General features: G+C 34.8%; 1 protein-coding gene across 7 annotated transcripts in view; it reads right to left on the reverse strand.

The window, feature by feature from the left end:
- The window catches only part of LOC148623472 (mirror-image polydactyly gene 1 protein-like), a 56,945-nt gene extending 33,497 nt beyond the window's left edge, over positions 1–23,448 (reverse strand). The window contains exons 1-3 of one of the 7 annotated variants that reach the window (XM_088565274.1): positions 23,312–23,436; positions 22,009–22,195; positions 6,616–6,855 (exon numbers count right to left, since the gene is read on the reverse strand). In XM_088565274.1, coding sequence (XP_088421400.1) covers positions 6,616–6,647 — 32 coding nt within the window. In that variant the 5' untranslated portion in view covers positions 6,648–6,855; positions 22,009–22,195; positions 23,312–23,436. Of the gene's footprint in view, positions 1–6,615; positions 6,856–9,448; positions 10,777–15,154; positions 17,223–22,008; positions 22,196–22,938 lie in introns of those variants that run through there. The other 6 variants (XR_015919445.1, XM_088565277.1, XM_088565273.1 and 3 more) reach the window with 6 other exon arrangements.
- Positions 23,449–23,514: the final 66 nt, after the last annotated feature.

A 23,514-nucleotide genomic window follows, 5' to 3' on the forward strand; every position in this document is an offset into this window, starting at 1 on the left:
AAAGTCAACATGGCTAATGCACAGCTAAACATAGTATTCATAGAGAACAGTAGAGGTGGACAAAGTCTTGTTCACAACAATTACCGTTTCCAGGTAAAGAATCGTCGTGAAGAAAGGGTTTACTGGCGGTGTGCTGTCAGAACATGCCCAGCTACTATAAGAACCTTAAACAACATACCAATAGGTTACAACATTCAACACAACCACAGAGCAGAGCCATATAAGTTAGAGGCAGCAAAGGTGTTAAACACAATCAAAAAAAGTTGTAGAGAAGAAAGCAACAGCTGTACCAAAACTCTATGATGAAGAGGTAGCAAAATTGAGAACACCTGAATGGAATGTAAATGGTGAGATGTATCCTCTTGTTTATGGTCTACTCCCTGGCAAGAGTGGACGTTTACAGAAGGTTTTTTAGTATTGTACATACCAACTGCACAAACCAGCAACTTCAACTTCAGCCTTCAACTTTTGTTCTGGACTTCGAGACTGCGACAATCAATGCAGCAAAGACTGTCTTTCCTAACATTGCAATTCGAGGGTGTTTTTTTCATTTCACGCAGTGTATTTGGAGGAAGACACAGCAATCAGGACTACAAACACAGTACAAAGAAAATGAAGTCATCAAGACACTGGTACGCAGAGCAGCAGTGCTACCCTTAGTTCCTCTGCAGAGTGTAGAAGATGTGTGGTTTAATGCTTTGACCGACTTGGAAAATGCCGATATTAACATCAACACAATACCATTTACAGACTATGTAACAACGCAGTGGGTAGAGTCTGATCAGCAAATCTGGAACCACTTTGACCATGACGAATCCATAACAACCAACCACTTACAGGGATGGCATTCCAAGATTAAGAAACAAATACAGCAGGCACATCCGAACATCTACACATTCATTACTCATCTCAAGCAGATCCAGTCAGCCAATGAAGTAAATATCATCCAAATTAGAGCAGGGGGACTACCAACAAGAAAGCGCCGCAAATACAGAAATATTGACAACAGACTGCAACTACTAAAACAAAGACTACGCAACGGGGAAATCACAGTTATCAATTATGCTGATGCAGCATCTCAGCTTATTCACCTTGGGTAGAAGTGTATGAACATTTTACTGTTTGTTTTATACTGTAATAGTGCATTATTATCATTCTCTGTTAATTTTTGTGAATCTTGTTATTTTCATAAATATTGAAATATATCATAAAGCAATTAATAAATATTAGAAAAAAATTATTGTTGTTTCAATTATCACCCAAGGAGAAAAATATTAAAATGGAAAAAGCATCATCAAAAAGCACAGTTCAAAATGCATTCAAACTATCCACATGGAATATCTCCCTCTGTTACCAGGCATCAGTACAAAGGATTGGAAAAGATCTATTTTATTTTATAATAAGTTACATATTTTATAGCAATAAATATACTTCAGGAACAATTTATCTATAGATACTACATAATACAATTAGATAATATTCAGAAAAAGACTATACATAATTACCTATTGTAATAAGGGTGTGAAAACAACTAATTAACATGTACACAATTCCCACTTGTCCCACACATTTTTACCTGTAATTATAAAATGTGGGGCAACTGGGATGACACCATGTTTTTCATCTTTCATTTAATTAATATCTCATAATTAGCTTTTGGCATATTTAAAAAAAATGTTAATATTGTTCAAAAACATACCAGTCTTGAGCAATTGTCAGTTTTGGACCATAAATAGACGGAAGAAAGTAAACGAATAAAATGTTTGGGTAAAATATAGAATAGAATTAGAAACAGTAACAGTGAAGTTAACATCAGTCCAGAAGGAATACAGTAGAACCTACAGAGTCGCCTATTTCCAGTCACTCCGAATCATCCATAACCAGCTATCCGCAAACGGTTCTGATCCATCTGACTTTCAAGGAACAGATTCTAGTACTCGCCGGGTCAGAACTTAACCTTCTGGACTTTATCAAAATTCATTCAAATTGAATTTGGACATTTTTAAATTTGAAAGTTAATATTACAGAACAAGAAACTGTGACAATCTTAATAGTGCATTTTATATTTTGGTTACTTTTGGCTATTGTTATTATTAAATTGTTGAAACTTTATTTGTAGTTACTTTGCCACATATCAGTAAAAGACTCTTAACCTACACACATATCCCAAGTCACTGGAGCCAAGCATACAGAGTTAATTCCCCTAACCTCATGCTCCACTGGCTCTTGGTGACATATCCCTTCATAATTTGCATGTGCAGACTTACATTTTAATCAAGACCATATAAAAATTAATACATAACCTAGTTCCTACTTATTAGTTACAACTGTACAATACAATTAAATATTCATCAGAAATAGTTTTGATATTAAAGATTTATTTGACCATTTATTTGACCCTAAGAATTTCTAATAGAATGTTAGTGAAGCATTTTGTCAGAAGAACAAATAACGATAAGACACACTGATACTAAGGTTGAAATACTGCCATTAAAAACAGTGTTCAAGAGACATTGAATATGAGATATTTATACTTGTCTATGTATTCTGATGAATTACATATCAGTTATCTAGCTTGTAGAGAACAGGTCTACATTGGCTCAAAAGCTCATATTGTTACCAAGTAAAGAGTCCCTATCATCACAGACAACAATGAAATATAATAAATTGTTTGAAAGCTAACAAGGTGGTGTAAAAATTATTTTCAATTCTCTTTAGTTAGGATATTAACAATGGATCTGAGAAAACTTCTCAATTTATAAATGGTTACAGATATTTAGATTTGAAAAATGCCATTATTCAACTGAAGTTTTTTCAAACTCACATGAAAATCTGTATTCCAAGCAAACCACAAACATAAGTAATTTCTTGTCTCAGGACAACCTATGTTGGAAAGTACAGACCAACCATTACAATAATTGGTCTCAGTCTTGTATTCTTTGCCCCATAGGCTTTTATAGTATACCTTAAATTTTCATGATTTAAAAAAAAAAATAGAGAAGGAGTTTCAATCTAACTCTTGACCATGTTTACCAATTAAGGAAATGTCAAAAATAATTTTTAGGTCCATTTTAGAAAAAAAAGGCATTAACTTTGGTACACCAGGATAGGTTAAACTAAAAATAGACTTTTTCTACTTTCATTTTTATTTTGAGTTCATAAAATAAACCCTTTTCTGAAGCACTATTCTTCATGAAAATACTGTTTTTCCTCAAAAACATTTTTTTTGTGTCATAGATTGATATTTACCCTGTACTTGTGATGAAAAATGATAGTCATTCGCCAAGAAACAAAAAACAAGAAAAGGCAGAAAAGAAACGCACTATATTTTTTAGCCTCCATGTTTTGACATATACCTGCTCAGGAATATGTAATACAAGACTGATACCAATTGTTAAGTCAAAGAAAAATAACTCTTGTTTACAAAGGAAAAAGATTTCTTCCTCTTGGTTCATTTCACTCTTCAATTCTAGCTCAGATTATAAGTTTACAAGATTGCTTGCAGTTTATTTACAATTCATACAACTTATCTTGCATCATGACATTGAACTACAAATCTGAGATCATGACTTAACTGACTTCATGACATGGAAAATCAAAACAACATGGCCACATCAGTTCAGGAAGATTCAAAGCTAGTTTGGTTCTAATTGGTCTGGTAGTGACAGAGATTTTGGTTCTAATTGGTCTGGTAGTGACAGAGAAGATTTTGGTTCTAATTGGTCTGGTAGTGACAGAGAAGATTTTTGAAACTAATAATATTAACAATAGCGAAAAAATGTTGAAAATGGGCAATAACTCCATCATGACTTAAATAACTTACACAAAAAATTGAAAGATCATATCATGTTGAACACTTCCACCCCGTTAGAATTTGGCTAAACCTAATGGTGTTGAAGATTAATGCAAAAAAACTTCTGTCTAAACCCTATGTTCTATGGTTAGCAAAGGTGGCCATTAAATCTTGAGGCTCTAAAGAGCCCTAATTGCTCACCTGTCTTAATTAGCATCATTTAGTATTTGTAAAAGCAGCCATGTTTAACAGATTTACAGGAAAAGTTGACCACCGATAGATCTTATCATGCTGATCACTTTTACCCTATGACAGAATTTTGATAAACCTAACAATTTTGGAGATATATGCTAAAATCTTCTGTCTTACTCCTATGTTCTATTTCAAATAACTGTGGCCATTGTTTTTTGACAGATAAAAAATCCCAACATCAGTTCTATGCAGAATACCCTAAGGAACATTCATACCAAGTTTGGTTCTAATTGGTCTAGTATTGGCATAGGAGAAGACTTTGAAAAGTTATAACATTCAAAATAGTGAAGAAAAATGTGGGAAAAGGGCAATAACCACAATGTGGTTAAACAGATTTACAAGAAAATTTGAACACAGATAGGTCTCATCGTGCTTAACACTTTTACCGTAAGGAACATTCATACCAAGTTTTGGTTCTAATTTGTTCAGTAGTTTCAGCAGAAGTTGTGAATGACAATGAAGAACAAGCAATGACCAGGAGAGCTAAAAAATTGATTTTATTTGCGTGGCCAAATTTCATACACCTTTGTTAAAATCCATAAAGTTTTAACGTAAGTCTACTATGTTAAAACTTTTACAACAAAATTTCAAAAGGAACACATTGACATATGCATCTGAATCATCAAAACTTTTTTTCTATCTATTCTAATGATAACACCCCTTTTTCCCCTTTTAACCCCTTAACTTCAAAAGGGGTGGAGCAAAAACCTCAAAAATTATAGGGCTATCTACCATGACCCTAAAAACCATGTGTTAAAATTTCAAATAGATCAGATAAGTTTTAGTCAAGTTATCATAAATAAACTAAAGTTAAAGGACACAACAATGACAGGGTGATACCATTTAATACAACTGAAAAAAAAGTGCAGTTGTATAAAAAAAAATATCAATTTTTTTTGCAAGAATGAATTTTTCAGTCTAAACAGTGTCAAGTTGGTTAGGAGTATCCCAAGAGAAATGTCAGGTTGGTTAGCAGACAAGACAACTATTAATATAATCTCAGGTTGGATAACAGATAAGAGGGCTGTTTATACAATGTCAGGTTTGGTAGCAGACCAAAGGACCATTTGTACAATGTCAGGTTTGGTAGCAAACAAGAGAACTGTTAATACAATGTCAGGTTTGGAAGCAGACAAGTGGACTGTTAATACAATGTCAGGTTTGGTAGCAGACAAAAGGTCTGTTTATACAATGTCAGGTTTGGTAGCAAACAAGAGAACTGTTAAAACAATGTCAGGTTTGGAAGCAGACAAGAGAACTGTCAATACAATGTCAGGTTTGGAAGCAGACAAGTGGACTGTTTGTACAATGTCAGGTTTGGTAGCCAGACAAAAGGAGTTTATACAATGTCAGGTTTGGAAGCAGACAAAAGGAGTTTATACAATGTCAGGTTTGGAAGCAGACAAAAGGTCAGTTTATACAATGTCAGGTTTGGTAGCAGACAAAAGGATCATTTATACAATGTCAGGTTTGGAAGCAGACAAGTGGATTGTTAATACAATGTCAGGTTTGGTAGCAGACAAAAGGTCCGTTTATACAATGTCAGGTTTGGTAGCAAACAAGAGAACTGTTAAAACAATGTCAGGTTTGGAAGCAGACAAGTGGACTGTTTGTACAATGTCAGGTTTGGTAGCAGACAAAAGGAGTTTATACAATGTCAGGTTTGGAAGCAGACAAAAGGAGTTTATACAATGTCAGGTTTGGAAGCAGACAAAAGGTCAGTTTATACAATGTCAGGTTTGGTAGCAGACAAAAGGATCATTTATACAATGTCAGGTTTGGTAGCAGACAAAAGGACTGTTTATACAATGTCAGGTTTGGTAGCAGACAAGAGGACTGTTAATACAATGTCAGGTTTGGAAGCAGACAAGTGGACTGTTAATACAATGTCAGGTTTGGTAGCAGACAAAAGGACTGTTTATACAATGTCAGGTTTGGTAGCAGACAAGTGGACTGTTAATACATGTACAATGTCAGGTTTGGTAGCAGACAAAAGGACCGTTTATACAATGTCAGGTTTGGTAGCAGACAAGTGGACTGTTAATACAATGTCAGGTTTGGTAGCAGACAAGTGGACTGTTTATACAATGTCAGGTTTGGTAGCAGACAAAAGGACCATTTATACAATGTCAGGTTTGGTAGCAAACAAGTGGACTGTTAATACAATGTCAGGTTTGGAAGCAGACAAGAGGAGTTTATACAATGTCAGGTTTGGTAGCAGACAAGAGAACTGTCAATACAATGTCAGGTTTGGTAGCAGACAAGAGGACTGTTAATACAATGTCAGGTTTGGTAGCAGACAAGAGGAGTTTATACAATGTCAGGTTTGGTAGCAGACAAGAGGACTGTTAATACAATGTCAGGTTTGGTAGCAGACAAGATGACCAGTGTGTGAGAAACCTCAACATTTATTTACCAGTCAAAGATAGCTCTGACTTAAATACTATCTGCATTTTCACTAAGAGTTAACACTGTACTTTTGTGTACATTTTTTTGCACTTTTTGTCAGTATTATCATGGCTAAGGGTGTATGTAGCAAGGAAGTTTATTCAACTAAGTGTTTTGTTTACCTGTCTGTTTGCAGAGCTTGTTGTGATTCCATTGCATCAGTTATTGTCCTGGAATCACCAGTGAACTTATCTCTTTTATTCTCCTCGTTTGATAATAAAGGATTGTCCTTCTTTGCTCTTGGAAGACGGTCCCTTAATTCATCGTTTATTTCTGAATTGTTGTATGGGTCCACTAAACATTCTTGAAGTCTGTTCTCAACATCAATTCTTAGGGCTCGCTCTGTCTCAATCAATGAATCCCTATCAAATCACAAAATGGATTATATAATATGTCACAGAAAGAATTTATGAACAAAAAAAATACATACCACAATCTAAAGAATATAAATTAAATAAATCATATTTCATGTTTAAATTTAGCAGTAAAAGGTCAATAACTTTAGCATGAGAAATGAGGTTACAAGTATCAAGCAAAAATAAGATCAAAATGACATTCCAACAAAGACAAAATTATCACAGATTATTTTTTTAATCCTTGGCAAAGCAATATCCCTTATTACATACTTTTCTGTTATACACATCAGTAAAATGGTAGCAAACTTGATCATGGTATCCTTAAATGATTTAAGTTAAATCATAAAGTATCCATAAACATGGGTTAGTTGTCAATAATAGAGACTTTACTTGTCATCTTCTTAAATATTAGCAACTGGTTCTAATGGTTTAACAGTGAGTGGTCACTAAGAATGCCACTACACTAGCTAGTGAAACAGAAAATAAAATATTTTGCTCGGTACAGCTTGATAGAACTGCTGAGGACAAGCCTTCACAGTTCGAGCAAGAATGGCGACAACTTTCAAGCGTGATACAATTCTGAATTTGGAATTTGATGTATGACACACTTCATTACAGGATTCTGACTGAACAAATAAATATAGAATTGTAGTTGGTTTTAGATTATACCATGTCAATATCTTAGATAAGGAACAAACAGACAACAGAAACCAAAAATCGTTGAAATGAGCAAGTATAAAAAGTTGGAAAATGGCAGTCATCTCTAAGCACTATTACTATTATTAGGTTATTGTGTCATCAATAAAATGATTGTTTATGGCCCATTTTCCCCTTAAGCCTAAATGGTTCAAGTAATAACCCCAAAAAATCAATCTGAGCCTTCTTTTGGTGGTATGGCACATGGAGGTAAAATATCATGGAGATCCATACACATTTACTCAACTTATTGTCCAGAAATCAGAAAATATGCTTGTTTCTGGCCTCATTTGGTCCAAATCGTCATATTTCTCAAATCCAATTCTTACCTTTCTCTAATGGAATGACACGTCATGGTACAATATACTCATGTTAATGTCCAGAGTCTATACGACACCAACACCTCGCATACCATATTCATACAAAATGTAGCATGGACGCTATCATATATTTTTACATTCTGTTTGCTTTAGCAGGAGTAATCAAGGGAACCAAGGTTCTAGCAGTAATCAAAAGAATGAAATCCAGGGACAAAGACCAGACATGGAAAACATACACAACAAAGAACATAAAGTAACTAAAATCATACATACAAAGTAACAGAAGTAAATGAGCAACTCAGACTCAACTAAAAACTGGGAGCATGGACCAGGTGCACCAGTAGGGTAAGCGTCCTTTGCTTTTCTAGAAACACCCGCCGAGTTGCTCATAAAAAGTCAAGTCCGGGGTAGACAAACGAGGAAAGGAAAACTATGACACGTTGAACAAATCAGTTTTCATGGCGCAGATGGATACACCATAACTACCCAAGAGTTCATGATGACGACCATAAAACTTCTTTAGTGATCTTGTAGCAACATAACCTTGTTCCAAAAGCCTTATTGTTAGAAGTCTAGTGCTATACAAAAAGTCTGCATAGTTTCAGCAAGCTATGGCATAACATATGAGTTGTGATATGAACACTCCATATGCAGGTGCTGAAGGGATGTTGCCACAGATGAAAGGAAAGTTGGTAATTCTGAATAAAATCAACAAAACAGACAGTATCGTACATTTCTACTTTCTGTTTGATACAACCAACAATATAGACAATGGCATACGTTTCTACTTTCCGTTTGCTATAGCCAACAGTATACAGTGTCACACATTTCATAAATGCTGTTTTTTTTAACTGAAAGTGAGTTTGATAGGCTATGAAAAAACAAATACTCAACGTTATTATCAGTTCCAATTATGAATAGGTGTTGTAAATTTTGTCTAGTTTTAGGTATCAAACCATATACAACTACACATAAAAACATGTCAAGAATTCATTAATCAAGTATAAGTGTTCATGATAAACTACAAGTTAAGAATTAAATACATACCAACTTAAAACAAATGAAAGTTAAATTATGCATAAAAAAATTGATTTTTATTGACATTTAATTTATCTGTAACTTAAAAGATTTAATTGCCAACTACAATGGAAAACAATCAATGAATATACTGTTGAGGATTGTAACAGCTTGTATATGAGTCATCTTCAATCCTTATGTTTCATATTCTCATCATAATTCATACAAAGATGGAGTTTATGGTACTGTAAAAAATGATAAAAATTTCAAATGGGCCATAAACAAGCATTTCAAATTTCTCCTGTCATTGGATTTATTTCCAACCATCACTGGTCATTTAGTTATGGTGAATATATTGTAAGAAACAGTAGGAAACTTTTTTTATTCTTGGGAAATTAATCTTTTTTTTTTTAATGGAGGGATGGGGGTAGGAATTTAATATATTTGATATGCTTGTGGCACAAGACAAGCAGTATTTGACATGTCACTACACATGCTATTTCATAGTAATTTCAATTTTTGTATGTTTGTCAAACCAGTGTTCACTATGGCAAGGTTTCACTTACCCACTTATGATTCACGGCCATTATTCAACATTTTTTGTACTTTGTTTTGTTCAGTGTCAACAAGTTGCCATTTTCGGGGATAGGAGTGAAACGTCAAAGAATCTCTTTTATTTCAGCATGTAAAATAATTTTATCACATTAGGTTCATTGTAAAGGTCCCAGTTTTCATTTTTATGTAAGGTGCACCTTGCCAAACTTGAACATGCATTTTGGTATAAAGAATAGTAGTGGGTACTATTTTGTCAAAGGAAACTTATGCATTGTTGTTTTGTCTGCTATATTGATGTGCATTTATGAAAGAGGTGTCCAATAGTTTATTTTATGACAACTTGTCCATTTCTTACTTTCACTCAAATTGTTTCATTAATATATTACTAAAGACAGTTAGCGAACAAGTTGACATAACTTATTTTTGCTGTTTTAAGTATTTCCCATTGTCTATACGCCTTGCCCCTCACAAAAAGGACAATCTGCCATTGGTCGCTTTAGGTCACCTGGTACAAAATCCCAACATATATAAACGCGAAAGTATTTCAACATGGCAGATAGCGGCTTCGGCAGCAATTTACAAATCCAGAATTTTTGCCAGAAATCTTTCCAGACTTTAGGTGAGGAAATTATACCAAATATGGATTTTACTTAAGGAAGATAATGATTTCGTATGTCCGCTGCTAATATTACTCTCCATTTATGCGGAAAGTTTAACGAAATAATAAAACCGCTTTCATGAAAGCACAGTGCTATCTCCCACCACGTCGGACACCACTCGTACAGTTGATATAGTCGTTATATATAAACATTATTATTATTATAATAAACTTTTTGAAGTTAACAACAAAGACCCTATCTTATGAGCAGTATCTGGGTTACCACAAACATTGGGAATCCATGGTCACAATAAAACAAAGGAACATATACCAGATCCGATCTCACGGGACAAAGACTAATACCAGAAAACCCTATGCATATATATATACACAGAAGTAAAACCTATAAAAAGTGAACCCATAAAAAATGGAAACTACAAATACAACTATTAAAATCGAACAGTTATATGAATATGGCGCTACATGTTCTCCATGTACATTATGGTAACCACGGGCAGGTATTACAGACAGGATACCGGCGAGTGGCTTACAATTTGGTGTCAGAAGTGGGATACTAAAATTCTAATAAGTATCCAGGATCCGAACCTAGAATGTTAAAGCTGTCTGTACAAATAAATAACAACCGGGATGGAAAAAGGCCTGACATGGTGGATACTGTGCTTTCATGAATAAATAAAAAAAAAAAATTTAAAAAAATTCGGAATTTTTTATTAGAATAACAAAAGATAGAACGAGTTATGGCCGAAGATAGAGCATCCTCCCCAGACTCAGAAATAGAATTTCACACAGACAGAGGTGGTCGACCTGCAGCTATTGAACAGAACCAATTTATAGACTTTGAGGAATACGAAGGAGATACGGAAGACGATGAGCGGAATAGGAACGCAAATCAAGGACTCCAGAGAAGAATGCAAGGTCTACGACAAAACAGGAATAATGGCGATCACCGTGAGTATCACACACCAATCATTAATCCAATGAACATGACATTCAAACCAGAGCCTTATTATGGAAAAGAAAGTTAGGAAGAATATCACTCGCCCTTTGAAGACTGTGCAGAATTAGGACAATGGGATAACCACACAAAGCTTTTATTTTTAGCCGCAAACCTTAGGGGTCAGGCTAGATTATTCTACATGAGTCTGACGCAAGCAGATAGAAGGGAGTACGCAGTATTGGTACAGAAACTAGACCACAGGTTTGGAAGTTCAAAGAATAAGAACAGGTGGCTATAAAAACTTTTCATTGGTTTCTAAATTTATCAAAAACTTTTCATTGGTTTCTAAATTTATCAAAAACTTTTCCATTTTTGAATATTCCCTCCCATTGAAGTTTTTCATGTACTTTACAGTAACAAAATAATTACTCCATTTCTGAACTGAAAAATAAAATAGTATTTCAGCAGATTCATCATTATGAAACAAGAAAATATTTATCATTTGCTTCTTGTTCATTTTTATTATGACAATAAACAACTAATTTGCAAGGTAACAATTCTTAAGTTACCAAGATAATTTTGTTTGAACACTAATACGAGATTGGGACTGTCGCATAGGTTTTGGCACATCCCATTTACCAGAAATTAAAATGGCAGATCATAAACAATGCTTTACAAGTAAATAAAGGTACGAGGACAAAATTAATTTCGTAGTACATTTCAACAGACCCATCTTGACATATAAAAAAATTCCACCACTTCAACCTCATTAACACTTCACCAATATGGACACATGTATAAAAGCAGATTTCTATAAGAGTGCCAGAAAAATTCGCCAACATTTATTTTTAGCAACTTTGCTTTGGAGACCCTGTAGACATGAAAAGTGACCACTGCCAAATGTCCTAAATTTTGACCTCCTTTCATAGGACAAAATCACAACTTCCACATAAAATTACAAAATGAAAAAAAAATCCCTTGTAAATTTGATCCTTGCCCTATATTTCTGCAGTCAATACTAAGCAATAAAGTTTATGACAGCAAAGAAAAACATCAGGAAGGAACACACTAAAAAAAAGGAACTATATTCGTATACAAAGAAAAGTCAAGGGGAATTAATTGTGATCTCGTACTTAAAATTGTGCATATCATGCCAAAATTCACTTGACATGTTCAAGCTAAACTTATTAAAATGTAGGGAACATATTTTTAATGTATGATGTTAAGGGATGTTTTACTAAATAACCTGTTGGCTGGTTAACTTTCCTTGGAAGTTGCCAATGACAGTTGCCAAATTGACGAGTGAACGCAAATGAAAACTTGCCAAAATACACATCTACTGGTATTTGGCGTGCTTGCGAGCGGTGGTTTCCCACACTGCAGTGTACTTATATTTTGTTCAAAATTCCTACAAAAAATAAGTGTATTGTATTAAAAGACATGATTAATAGATGTGTATGTTAACAATTAAACTTTCTACTTAAAACTTACACCTTCACGACCTAAACATGATGCTATTTTACAAATATAGGCTCAACTTTAGTCGATAAAAAATAAAATGAAAAAAAAAAATAAAATGTAAATGCCTACTGACCTACCCTATTTTTGGGATGAATGTAACCCTAAACAGACTTATTTTTTTGGCCCTATGCCAAATATCAAAAGACAAATAAAATGCTTCACTATGTGCAGCTTGATACAACCACAAAGTTGGAACCCCAAACAGTTGGCACAAGTATGGACATATGAATCAAGTTTGATACAGCTCTGAAACTTTATTACAATTCAATAATCAGTCACAAGCCCAAAATTTAATCCCAACCTTTTTTCTGCAGGAAAGGCACTTCATGATATAAGTTCAGAGATTTGTTACCTTTTTTCACTTATATTCTTTTTTTTTCACTCTCACATCATTTACCTCCCATTCATTCATTATAATATGTAAGTTTGGATTGCAAAGTATCCAATAAAAAGAAACCACAAATGAAAATGATAACTTGTGAGCAGCCATATAGAAAGTAACATCCTAGACACGATTTGCTGTGAACAGATGAACAGGCAGACTGAGACAGACTAATCACTTTAGCACTTTGATTATTATGGTGAGGCCCTGATAAAACCACATAAATGTAAAAATGTATCCTAAATGATTCTGCTTGTACATTCTGCAATGTAGAACCAGAAACTATTGAACATTTATTTTGGAATTGTGAGTTTGTACAAAATGTTATTAGTGAAATTGATAATTGGTTTTTGATACATGGCATAAGCATACCATTAACTAAGTTAAATTTCATTTTTGGAAACACATCATATACTTCCAAGGGAGAACCATATAATATTATAATTTTAAATATCAAACAATATATTTATAACACACGCTGTTTTAAACAAATGTTATCTTTAACTGCTCTGAAAGAAAAACTTAAATACATGTATAAAATAGAAAAAATGTTATCTGTAAAAAACAAAAGAGTTGAACTATTTAACAAGAAATGGCAACAATTCCAAAATGTTTTAACATAATTGTGTCAATATTGTAAACAGGACAACAACTTATTCATTTAATTTTTTTTTCTCTTCTTTTCTAAATCTTTTCTATATGCTATCCCTAGTTCCTTTTTTATCTTTCTGTAGCTCATTCTTTTTCTATAAATTGAAAAACACCAATTTTTGAACATTTATATATACATATTGTGTTAAAAGATGATTATGATGTATAATTGTGTAATGTATTGTATGTATATTGTATGTTGAAAATTTTGGAAAAAAAATAAAAAATTATAAAAAAAAAAAAAAAAAAAAAATGTATCCTAAATATACAAAAAAAATCAAGGAAACAGGTTGCAGGAACAGGTTCATGGTTACCAGTGAGACAGCAGGGGGTCTCAAGAGGGTAGAAAATGTGTTTTTACTATTTTTTCACTGAAAATCGGCTTTAAATTCTTTTTATAAAAATGAGTAATAAATGGTATGGTAAGAAACCTGTTAAATCCATTATTAACTATAGCTAATAAGCAAATTTTTAAGACTAATTGGCAAAGTAGTAGGGCCTCCAATCCAAATTTGATCTCAACTGCACAGAAAAAAACTATTCTTTTTATTTTACACTTAATGAGCCACTTCACAACATATATTATTTTCGTTTATACAATAGTTACTTATGAAGAGAACATTATCATGGCGAATTACATTGTAACTGACCAAGGGACAGTGATATTGCCTGAAATGTTGATAATGCCTCAGGCAACAGGTGGATACAAGTGTTGAAGGCAATATCACTTACCAAGGGCAATCAATTTATTGCCAATACTCTCTACAAAAGCAAAAATTATTTCATTGAATAATTTGACGAGGGCATTTCTGTGTAATAATGTCCCAGACATTATCATGTGCTAACGTTAATTAGACAGCATCAGACGCAGTATGAAACCACCGGAGATCATTACAAATCAATTTTATTTAGCGACAACACTTCAATCAGACATTGTTGAACCTATTGAAACACTTCTTTGATTAAAATAAAATTGTTATAAGAACTGCATCAATTCAACAACAAGCCAATAAGTAGTAAAGTTCAAACAAAATAAGTTTTTTCTTGATTCATTTTGAAGGCAGTCGACAGAGACCTGACCTTGGCACCATGCAGACTTTAAGTTACACACCACCAATTCAACCTATGTCTATGAACATTTGGAATGTATGCAAAAAATATAGTCTTTCTCAGGATTACCTCCTATTCCTCAAAACACTGTGAAAAAAGTTCTCATTTTATTTTAAAAACTCAAACTGTTTCTGAAAAGAAAAAAAATTAGCACATTTTATACGGGCATTTTTCTTCTTGTGCTGTAAAGCTAATTCCATAACAAAAATTTCTAGACAGGATCACCATTGGGGATAACAAAGTGATCCCAATTTGCTAGGGGGATTTAGGCCATGCAATGCCCTCCCCAAGAAAATTTTGAAATATTAAACCTCAAATCCTGCATTAGGCCAGTTAGGGTATCTTGAACTGTCAACAACAATTTTTTAAAATTGCAACTTTCTAAGGGGGGCCACGCACCTTCCTGGATCCGCCACTGAATATATTGAATATATTATAGGTAAGGGGGCTTAGGATGGGAGGAACTGACAAATCTTGAAATATGATTCAATCAAAACCTTTCATCTACTTCATCTTGCAGTTCGGTAATCTTGTTTCGTGTGCGTTCTATCGCTCTCCTCACTTCACATGAGAGCTTTTTATTTGACACGTCACGCTTGTCAAATTCTTTCTCTAGGCTTCTGTCGTTTCTCCTGTGATATATAATAACGTTGGGACTGTCTGCATCAGTCATGGTGTAGCTTGCCTACATGTAAACAACGGTGCATTTTGGGAACAGGAAATATCAGTAATAATATCGTGAATCACTAACGGAAACAAATTGACTTACTAAATGAGGTAAGAAAGATAACCCACATCAAGTTAAAAATAAGTTTTTAAGTAGCTAATATCGAGTAGGCATCGCCTAAATCAGCGAGCACCAAGAGCTTTACCATACATGTACCGTCTGTGTGAGACTCGTAAAAATAAAAAAGGACAGTACAAAAGGGGGGGGGGGTCTACCCGGATGAAAATGTTTGCTTCGCAAATGCAATATTTTTTGCTACTTTTGATACCTCGTTGAGGCAAAAAATCTTTTTTAATTTTTTTTTTATTCTACGAACTTCTTCTTTCTACAGAACGAAGAAAACTGACATATGTATGTATCATCATGTATCCCAATGTATCAACTTTACAATAGTACCGAAACAGTTGCGGTAATACTTGGGGTTTTGCGGTAAAATGGATAAAATGTACCCCTACCCCGCCGAAAAAATCACTTAAATTGACATATTTCTCAATGTCAAAACCCCTCGAGTATTTTTGCTTTAATCAAAATGGCTTCTTTGCTACTTTCTGTTAAGCATTTATCACAATTTATACTTTTTAGGTTCTTTTCATGATTTTTGGCGATTTTCGTAGTCAGAATTTATCCCCCAAAAATGCAAAATTAACATATACTTCTATCAACTTCTGAGGTTCAAGTGGAGCGAGAACCCATGGTAGCGGGAGCGGGATCATACAGGAGAAATCGCAAAGGACTGAAGTCAAGCCGAACATACAATACCCGAGTGTTGCTGTCACAAGTTCATCTTGAAAGCAACTAGTCAACACCCCGACTGTGACTCATACTAGAATCCCTGGACAGTGAACATGTACCTGTGCCTCAGATGTCAGTTTCCACATATTTAAACGGCCCTTTTGAGGGCCATCTGGATATTTCAAAAAGATTCTTAGCATTTTTTATATTTTTAAAATTTTTTTTTGAACTTATTATTTCTTTTTTTTTTGGTGAAAAATGCAATTTAAATAAATAGCAAAATTATTTAAAGCCTACCAAATTGGGCCGTCCGTGCGAGACCCAACAGGGTAGTCAAGGACGTTAAAAACCCCCTTAGTTGGTTGACGTACTCCAAACAGTTAGAGTGGGGAAACGCTCTCGGACCCACGTGAGGTCTGGGAGTAGGCCAGAGCGTCAACACGGCAACCCGGCCGCTAGTAGGACATACTCTGACTGAGTTCTTCGGTCAGGTATCCCGAAGGCTGGGCTCCGCTACCTTCTACTACTAACTGCCATTACTAACAGAATCCCCGTAAGGGGCGGTCGTGCGAGATCCGTAAGAATAGTCAAGACCGTAAAACCCCCAATCATCATAAAAAGAAAACATGGTCCTATTATCTGTTAATATGGAATAGGCAATGCCTAAATCAGCGAGCACCGTGAGCTTTACCATAAATGTACCGTCCGTGCAAAACTCGTAAAAATAATAAAGGACATTACAAAGAGGGTGGTTGATCCGGATAAAAAAATTTTTGCTTCGCAAGTGCACATTTTTATTTATCTTTAAGCAGCAAGTGAAATCATTATTTCTATTTGATCTGATCAGAAAGAATATCGTTTGGCTAGATCCTTCAATCTCAGTTTCCGCTATTTAGATGACGTATTATCTTTAAACAATCCTAATTTCGGGGATTTGATACATCGCATCTATCCAAAAGAACTTGAGATAAAGGATACTACAGACACTGTGAAGTCGGCCTCATATCTTGACCTACACTTAGAAATCGATGGTAAAGGAAAACTATTGACCAAACTATACGACAAACGTGATGACTTTTCATTCGGAATTGTCAACTTTCATTTCATATGTGGCAATATCTCTTCGGCTCCTGCGTATGGAGTGTTCATATCACAACTCATACGTTATGCCAGAGCTTGCCGAAACTACGCAGACTTTTTGTATCGCGCTAGAACTCTAACAAATAGTCATCACTACAGAAATTTTATGGTCGTCATCATGAACTCGTGGATCGTTATGGTGTATCCATTTGCACCATGAAAACTGATTTATTCAACGGGTCATAGTTTTCCTTTCCTCGTTTGTCTACCCCGGACTTGACTTTTTATGAGCAACTAGGCGGGTGTTTCTAGAAAAGCAGAGGATGCTTACCCTACCGGTGCACCTGGTCCATGCTCCCAGTTTTTAGTGGAGTCCGAGTTGCTCATTTGCTTTTGTTACTTTGTATGTATGATTTTAGTTACTTTATGTTCTTCGTTGTGTATGTCTGTTTTCCATGTCTGGTCTTTGTCCCTGGATTACATTCTTTTGATTACCGCTAGAACCTTGGTTTCCTTGATTATTCTTTACACATGTGACGTAAACAAAATTCAGACGACAGCTGCAAATTCAAAACAAGAAAATGATTGCCTTTCCTATCTTAGCAAAGCTATGCTTCGATTTTGATCATGTAATCGGAGTTATATTTTTTTCCAAGGCTGGTTAGGTTCTTGGCAACAGCGACAATGGAACAGTGGGAATACACGTACATACATCCACGTGTTTCCCGAAGTTTTAAAAAAAACATCACATTCACTTTCACATTCACAAATAAATTTAAAAAAAAATAGAGAAACACTTGACAATTATCAGAAAAGATGAATTTATTTTTACTGTAACGTAATCTTAAGCTATATTTATTTTATTTGTTTGATCGAAGGAAATGATGAATTTTCTCCGTAAGGACAGTCATTTGTTATTACTTCCGGGACATGACTTTTTTTTCGTTAGTATTCCCGACTTACGGACCAACATTTTGCCAACATTTATCTCCCTTTGGAGCAGGTGTTTATTCGGAACACATAAGGTTTTCCATCCGATATCGACGATACTTTAGAAAATCTTGAAAGTCAAAAAGGAATTTCTCGTTCTACTGACCCTGCCATAAATTTTCTTTACCCGGGATACATATGAAAATCAACCTTATGTAACCTACCAACAAAATGAAACACTCTGTAAACTTTAGAAACATCGTTGTGTTTGTCTGCTGGGAATTCCATTTCCATTCGAGTTACCTCTCTTTTCTCCACCCGAATCCGAACATCGATTAGAGAGACTTCGAAATTACACCTGCTCTTACGGGAGATAACTCTGCAAAAACAGGATAAAATATGGCTGCATCCCGAGCTCCGCAAGTAGGGAATATTAGGGAACCTTAAGGGAAATTTAGAAAGTACCCGTAATAACCGTAGAGCTCACACCGCTTCGCCGTGCTCGCTAATATTGTTAATGACTTCTTGCACTTGTAATCAGGGGAACCAAGATTCTAGAGGAAATCAAAAGAATGTAATCCAGGGACAGAGACCAGACATGGAAAACAGACAAACACAACAAAGAACGTAAAGTAACAAAGTAACAAAGGTAAATGAGCAACTCTGACTCCACTAAAAATGTGAGCATGGAACAGGTGCACCGGTAGGGCAAGCGTCCTCTGCTTTTCTAGAAACACCCGCCAAGTTGCTCATAAAAAGTCAAGTCCGGGGTAGACGAAAGAGGAAAGGAAAACTGACACGTTGAACAAAATACATGTACATGAGGTCGGGATTTTTTTTCTGTTTAGAAGGAAAAATACGAATTCGTGTGTTATAACAGCAAAGAAGATGTACAAGCCAGAAAGATGAAAGCATTACAGGCTTTTTCCATTCTAAAGCCAGTATGGAAAAGTAGAACACTGAGAACGGCTACTAAGATCAGAATTTTCAACAGCAATGTTAAGTCTGTCCTGTTATATGGTTGCGAGACCTGGAGAGAAACAGAAAACACCATGAAATCTATACAAGTCTTTGTTAACAAGTGCCTAAGAAATATACTGAATATCAGATGGCCAGAAAAAATAACAAACAAGAAACTCTGGCAAAGAACAAAACAACAACCAATAGAAAACACCATTCGAACCCGAAAATGGAAATGGATTGGTCATACTTTAAGGGAGAACAATAAAAACACTACAAAGCAAGCTTTAGATTGGAATCCCCAAGGGCAAAGAAAAAGAGGAAGACCAAAGAACACATGGAGGAGGGGTTTGAACTCTGAACTGAAGAGAGTAGGACTAACGTGGAAGAATTGTAACACCATCGCCCAAAACCGAAGTGAATGGAGAGAAACTGTAGTCGCCCTATGTCCACCCATGGACGAAGTGGAATAAATCAAAATAAATCATAAATCATAACAGCAAATATTACACTTATAATAGTACTGAAGTTTTCTGATATATGAATAGTATAAGTGCACTATTTGCTGTTATAATTTATGATTTTGTGTTGTTTTTTTTTTTCACAAAAAAAATCCCGATCCCAAGTACCTGTGATGAAAACTCCATACGCAGGTACTAAAGGGATGTTACCACAGATGAAAGGAAAGTTGACAACTTATACTCCACGTTATGCTGCAGATCTGTGCCGTGTTTACTGCCATAGCGTCATAGTTCTAGCTTCATACGAGATAAAAGTGTACCTCTCAAATATCATACACGCGTGTTCTGCATGTGCTTCTTGCTTGTATGAGAATGGGAGGTTTACATGAAATGATCGTTAGCATTGAACATTACCGGCACAGGGCTCGTTACAAGACTATATAGGTCATATAAATTAGCAGGGCCCCGATATATATGAATTAATATTCATTGCCAGGTGTTTAATCTGGTTCCATGGTCATTAAGCCACCCAAAGATCGCTAAATGTACCTATTTAAAAAAATCGTACACATGCCTATGTGTTTTTTTTTTTTTGCCTATGTGTTTTTTTTTTTGTTTTTTTTTTTTGCTTGTATGAGAACGGGAACGCTACTACTCCAAATCCTGTCCACAATACGCTAGATTATGACTTAAGCTCATATGAATATCTACTGAATATAACGAGAATGGATGTACTGAATATGTCATAGAGACAACGACCCCACCGGAAATGAAAAAAAAATAACTCAAGGTCACCTATATGTCTTTGAACAATGAACGACGAGGAAACCCTCACACCACAGGGCAGGCTGCAGCTGGCACCAAAACAACATTATACACAATAACAACGAAACAGTTACCACTATATACTCCAGCAACAATATTTGAGAATGAGTTCCTTGTATGGGTTGAACAATTTGTTTTTACGAACTCCTGATATCGAAAACCTTGATGTAGTAATTCCTCGGTTATATATAAGATTTATTTCGTTAAAATCCGAAACATAGTTACAAATACGAGCAAATCGTACCAACTGTGATATGTAAACACCATATGGAGTGTCACCATCTAAAACGAATGGTTAACAATAGTGAATGAAAAACCATCCCTTTTATGGTAAATTAGTATTAAGTCTGCCATAATTGATTTGAATACTAAGATCAAGAAACGGACATTCTTTAATATCAATATTTGCTGTGTTCAAAGAAAGTTCTGCAGGATATATATCTTTAGTCCAAATATTGAAGTCGTCGCTGTTAAGAGCCAAAATATCGTCCAAATATCGGAAGGTGTTTCAACCAAATGTTGTTGGGAAGGGATTTTTTTTGTTTTGGTCGTAAATTGTGATTCGTAAAAACACAGGGAGATGTCCGCAATAAGTGGTGCACAATTGGTCCCCATGACAATTCCAATACCTTGACGATAAACGGTATCGACAAAGCGAACGAAAATGATGTCTAAAAGGAATTCGAGTGTTATAAGCATATCAAAAGAAGTTCAATTAAAGTAGTTTTTATGTTTATCCTTAGTCTACTAAAATGGTTTGAAAGAATTCGAACAAATATATTCATATCCCGATTTATCAAAGGACTATTTGATAAGATATGACAATTTTTGTTTTATGAGATTATGTGGAAGTGTGGTGTAGAGGGTAAAAATTCAAATTCGAAAGATCCCATATTGGCAAATGTAATTTATCAAGCACTTCAAGCGGGTTTATAACAATCCAGAAATAGTTATATTCATAAGTTTTGTTTAAAAAATATAGATTTGTTTATGGTTTCGAGCACACTAGTAAGTCGAAAGCCTGGTTATTGAGCAATGACTTGAAGAGGAAATAAATCTATATTTTTAAGCGATTTGGGAAGACAGTGTATTGTAAGATCTACGAGGCTCAGCTTGTAAAGAGATAGCGAGAGATTGTGCTTGTTCATAATTTCACTTTCTGAAAATTTAATCAGTTGGAATTTAGACGAATTTCTAATAAAACGGTCAGTGTTTAATTTATCACTTCGTCAATTTGTGTGCAAAAATATCATGAAGCTTGCGCACAAAACTGTAGTATGTGTACAAAATATTTTTCATTTGCATCTCCCAAGTTAATAAGGTTTTCTGATCAAGCAATGCCGCTAGCGAACTTCAGAATAGCTCAAGCTTGTCCGGTACCTTGGGAATATCTCATGCTTGTTGGCTAACTTCGGAATATCTCACGCTTGTTCGCTTTTCATGTTTTTTTTTTTTTCTACAGTTAATAAAGCTTATGAACAATGATTCCAACGAAGTTATTTGTAACTTACACAAGGAACTCAATCGATATTGATATCATTTAATTATCCGAAAGCTTAGATGTGTATTCGCGTCAATCACATCTTCCTATTACAATTCAAAAATATTCTCTGTATATAATATATACATGACCTACCTGTATTTTATTTTTAAGTATATATCCAATATGATGTAAAAATAATATCACTTTCGCTGTGTACACTCTCATATGACTGACTTTTCGGTAGAGTGTTGCTGTCGAACTTTGAGTTGTTCTCTCAAAATGCAGACATGTCTGTTCGAGCTATTGTTCTTTTCGTACATTAACAATGTCTAATTGTCAACTTTCACCCAATCGTGTGGAAAAAAGTAAAGGTATTAATCTACCTTAAATTTTTATCAAAGAAAATGATCATAGGTTTCTAACAATGAGTTTATCGTAGCTTTTCATAGTCGTTTGTTTAAATTAAATAAAAGTTTTAAAGGACTTTAAATACTTAATACAATTGATTGAAATATATCATAGCCTTCCCATAATGCGAAATGCACCAGTTTAGTTGTAAGTGACAACGAGCATATTTAATACCTGGTAACTCGGAAAATCATAGAAAGAGTAATCAAGGAAACCGAGGTTATAGCGGTAATCAAAAGAACGTAATCCAGGGAGAAAGACCAGACATGGAAAACAGACACACGCAACTCGGACTCCACTAAAAACTGGGAGCATGGACCAGGTGCACCGTTAGGGTAAGCATCCTCTGCTTTTCTAGAAACATCCGCCGAGTTGCTCAAAAAAGTCAAGTCCGGGGTAGACGAAAGAGGAAAGAAAAACTATGACACGTTTAACAAATCAGTTTTCATGGCGCAGATGGACACACCGTAACGATCCACGAGTTCATATCGACCATAGAAATTCTGTAGTGATAGGACTGACTTTATTAGGGACGGTGATTAAAGAAGTAATCGTGTTTTACAGATGTTTAAAACACTAGACCGTTTAACGACTCATCTGTCAATCAAAGAAAAGAAATATAATAATTGATACATTCATTTATAGTAGCATTCAATGTAAAACATATTAGCTTACCAAGAACCTCATTTATATGTGTACATGTTCCGTTATAACAGCACTTTCTTGAAACGATCGACACAAAGAAACAGACACCTGCTATTTTATCAACAATGGTCGGATAACATTATCCACACAATTTATAATCAGTTTACTAGTATCTTCCGTTTTAGAGAGTTGTCAGTAAAAAATAGTCCATGGGCTGGGAGGGTCCACCGTGCCCTCCCCCCCCCCATCAGTTAAAAACGCAATCCGTTCGTTCGTCACTTTTTTGCAACTTTGACACCTCCATTTCTTGGTGGATTTTTACAAAAAATACTTTGTTTGGTGTACTTAAACGCGTTTAATATTGGACTAAATTTTATTATATAACATGGACTAAATTACTTACTCAGACAAGGGTTACCAACTGGTATCCGCAACTCCTTAACCACTGAAACTTCTAGGGTCTTTTAAATCAAGGCTTAAAAGGCAGCGACAAAAAATTGTGATTTTTATATACTTTGGCATTTCTTAATGAGCTCTTTTATACTTTTACACGGTCTTTGACAACTGCTGTAAGAGTTTTGGTGACACTAATATAGTACGTTTCTA

Source organism: Perna viridis, chromosome 2, assembly GCF_037379345.1.
Source record: "Perna viridis isolate PV_CMFRI_1.1 ecotype Kerala chromosome 2, ASM3737934v1, whole genome shotgun sequence".
In the NCBI taxonomy this organism is placed as follows: Eukaryota; Metazoa; Mollusca; class Bivalvia; order Mytilida; family Mytilidae; genus Perna; species Perna viridis.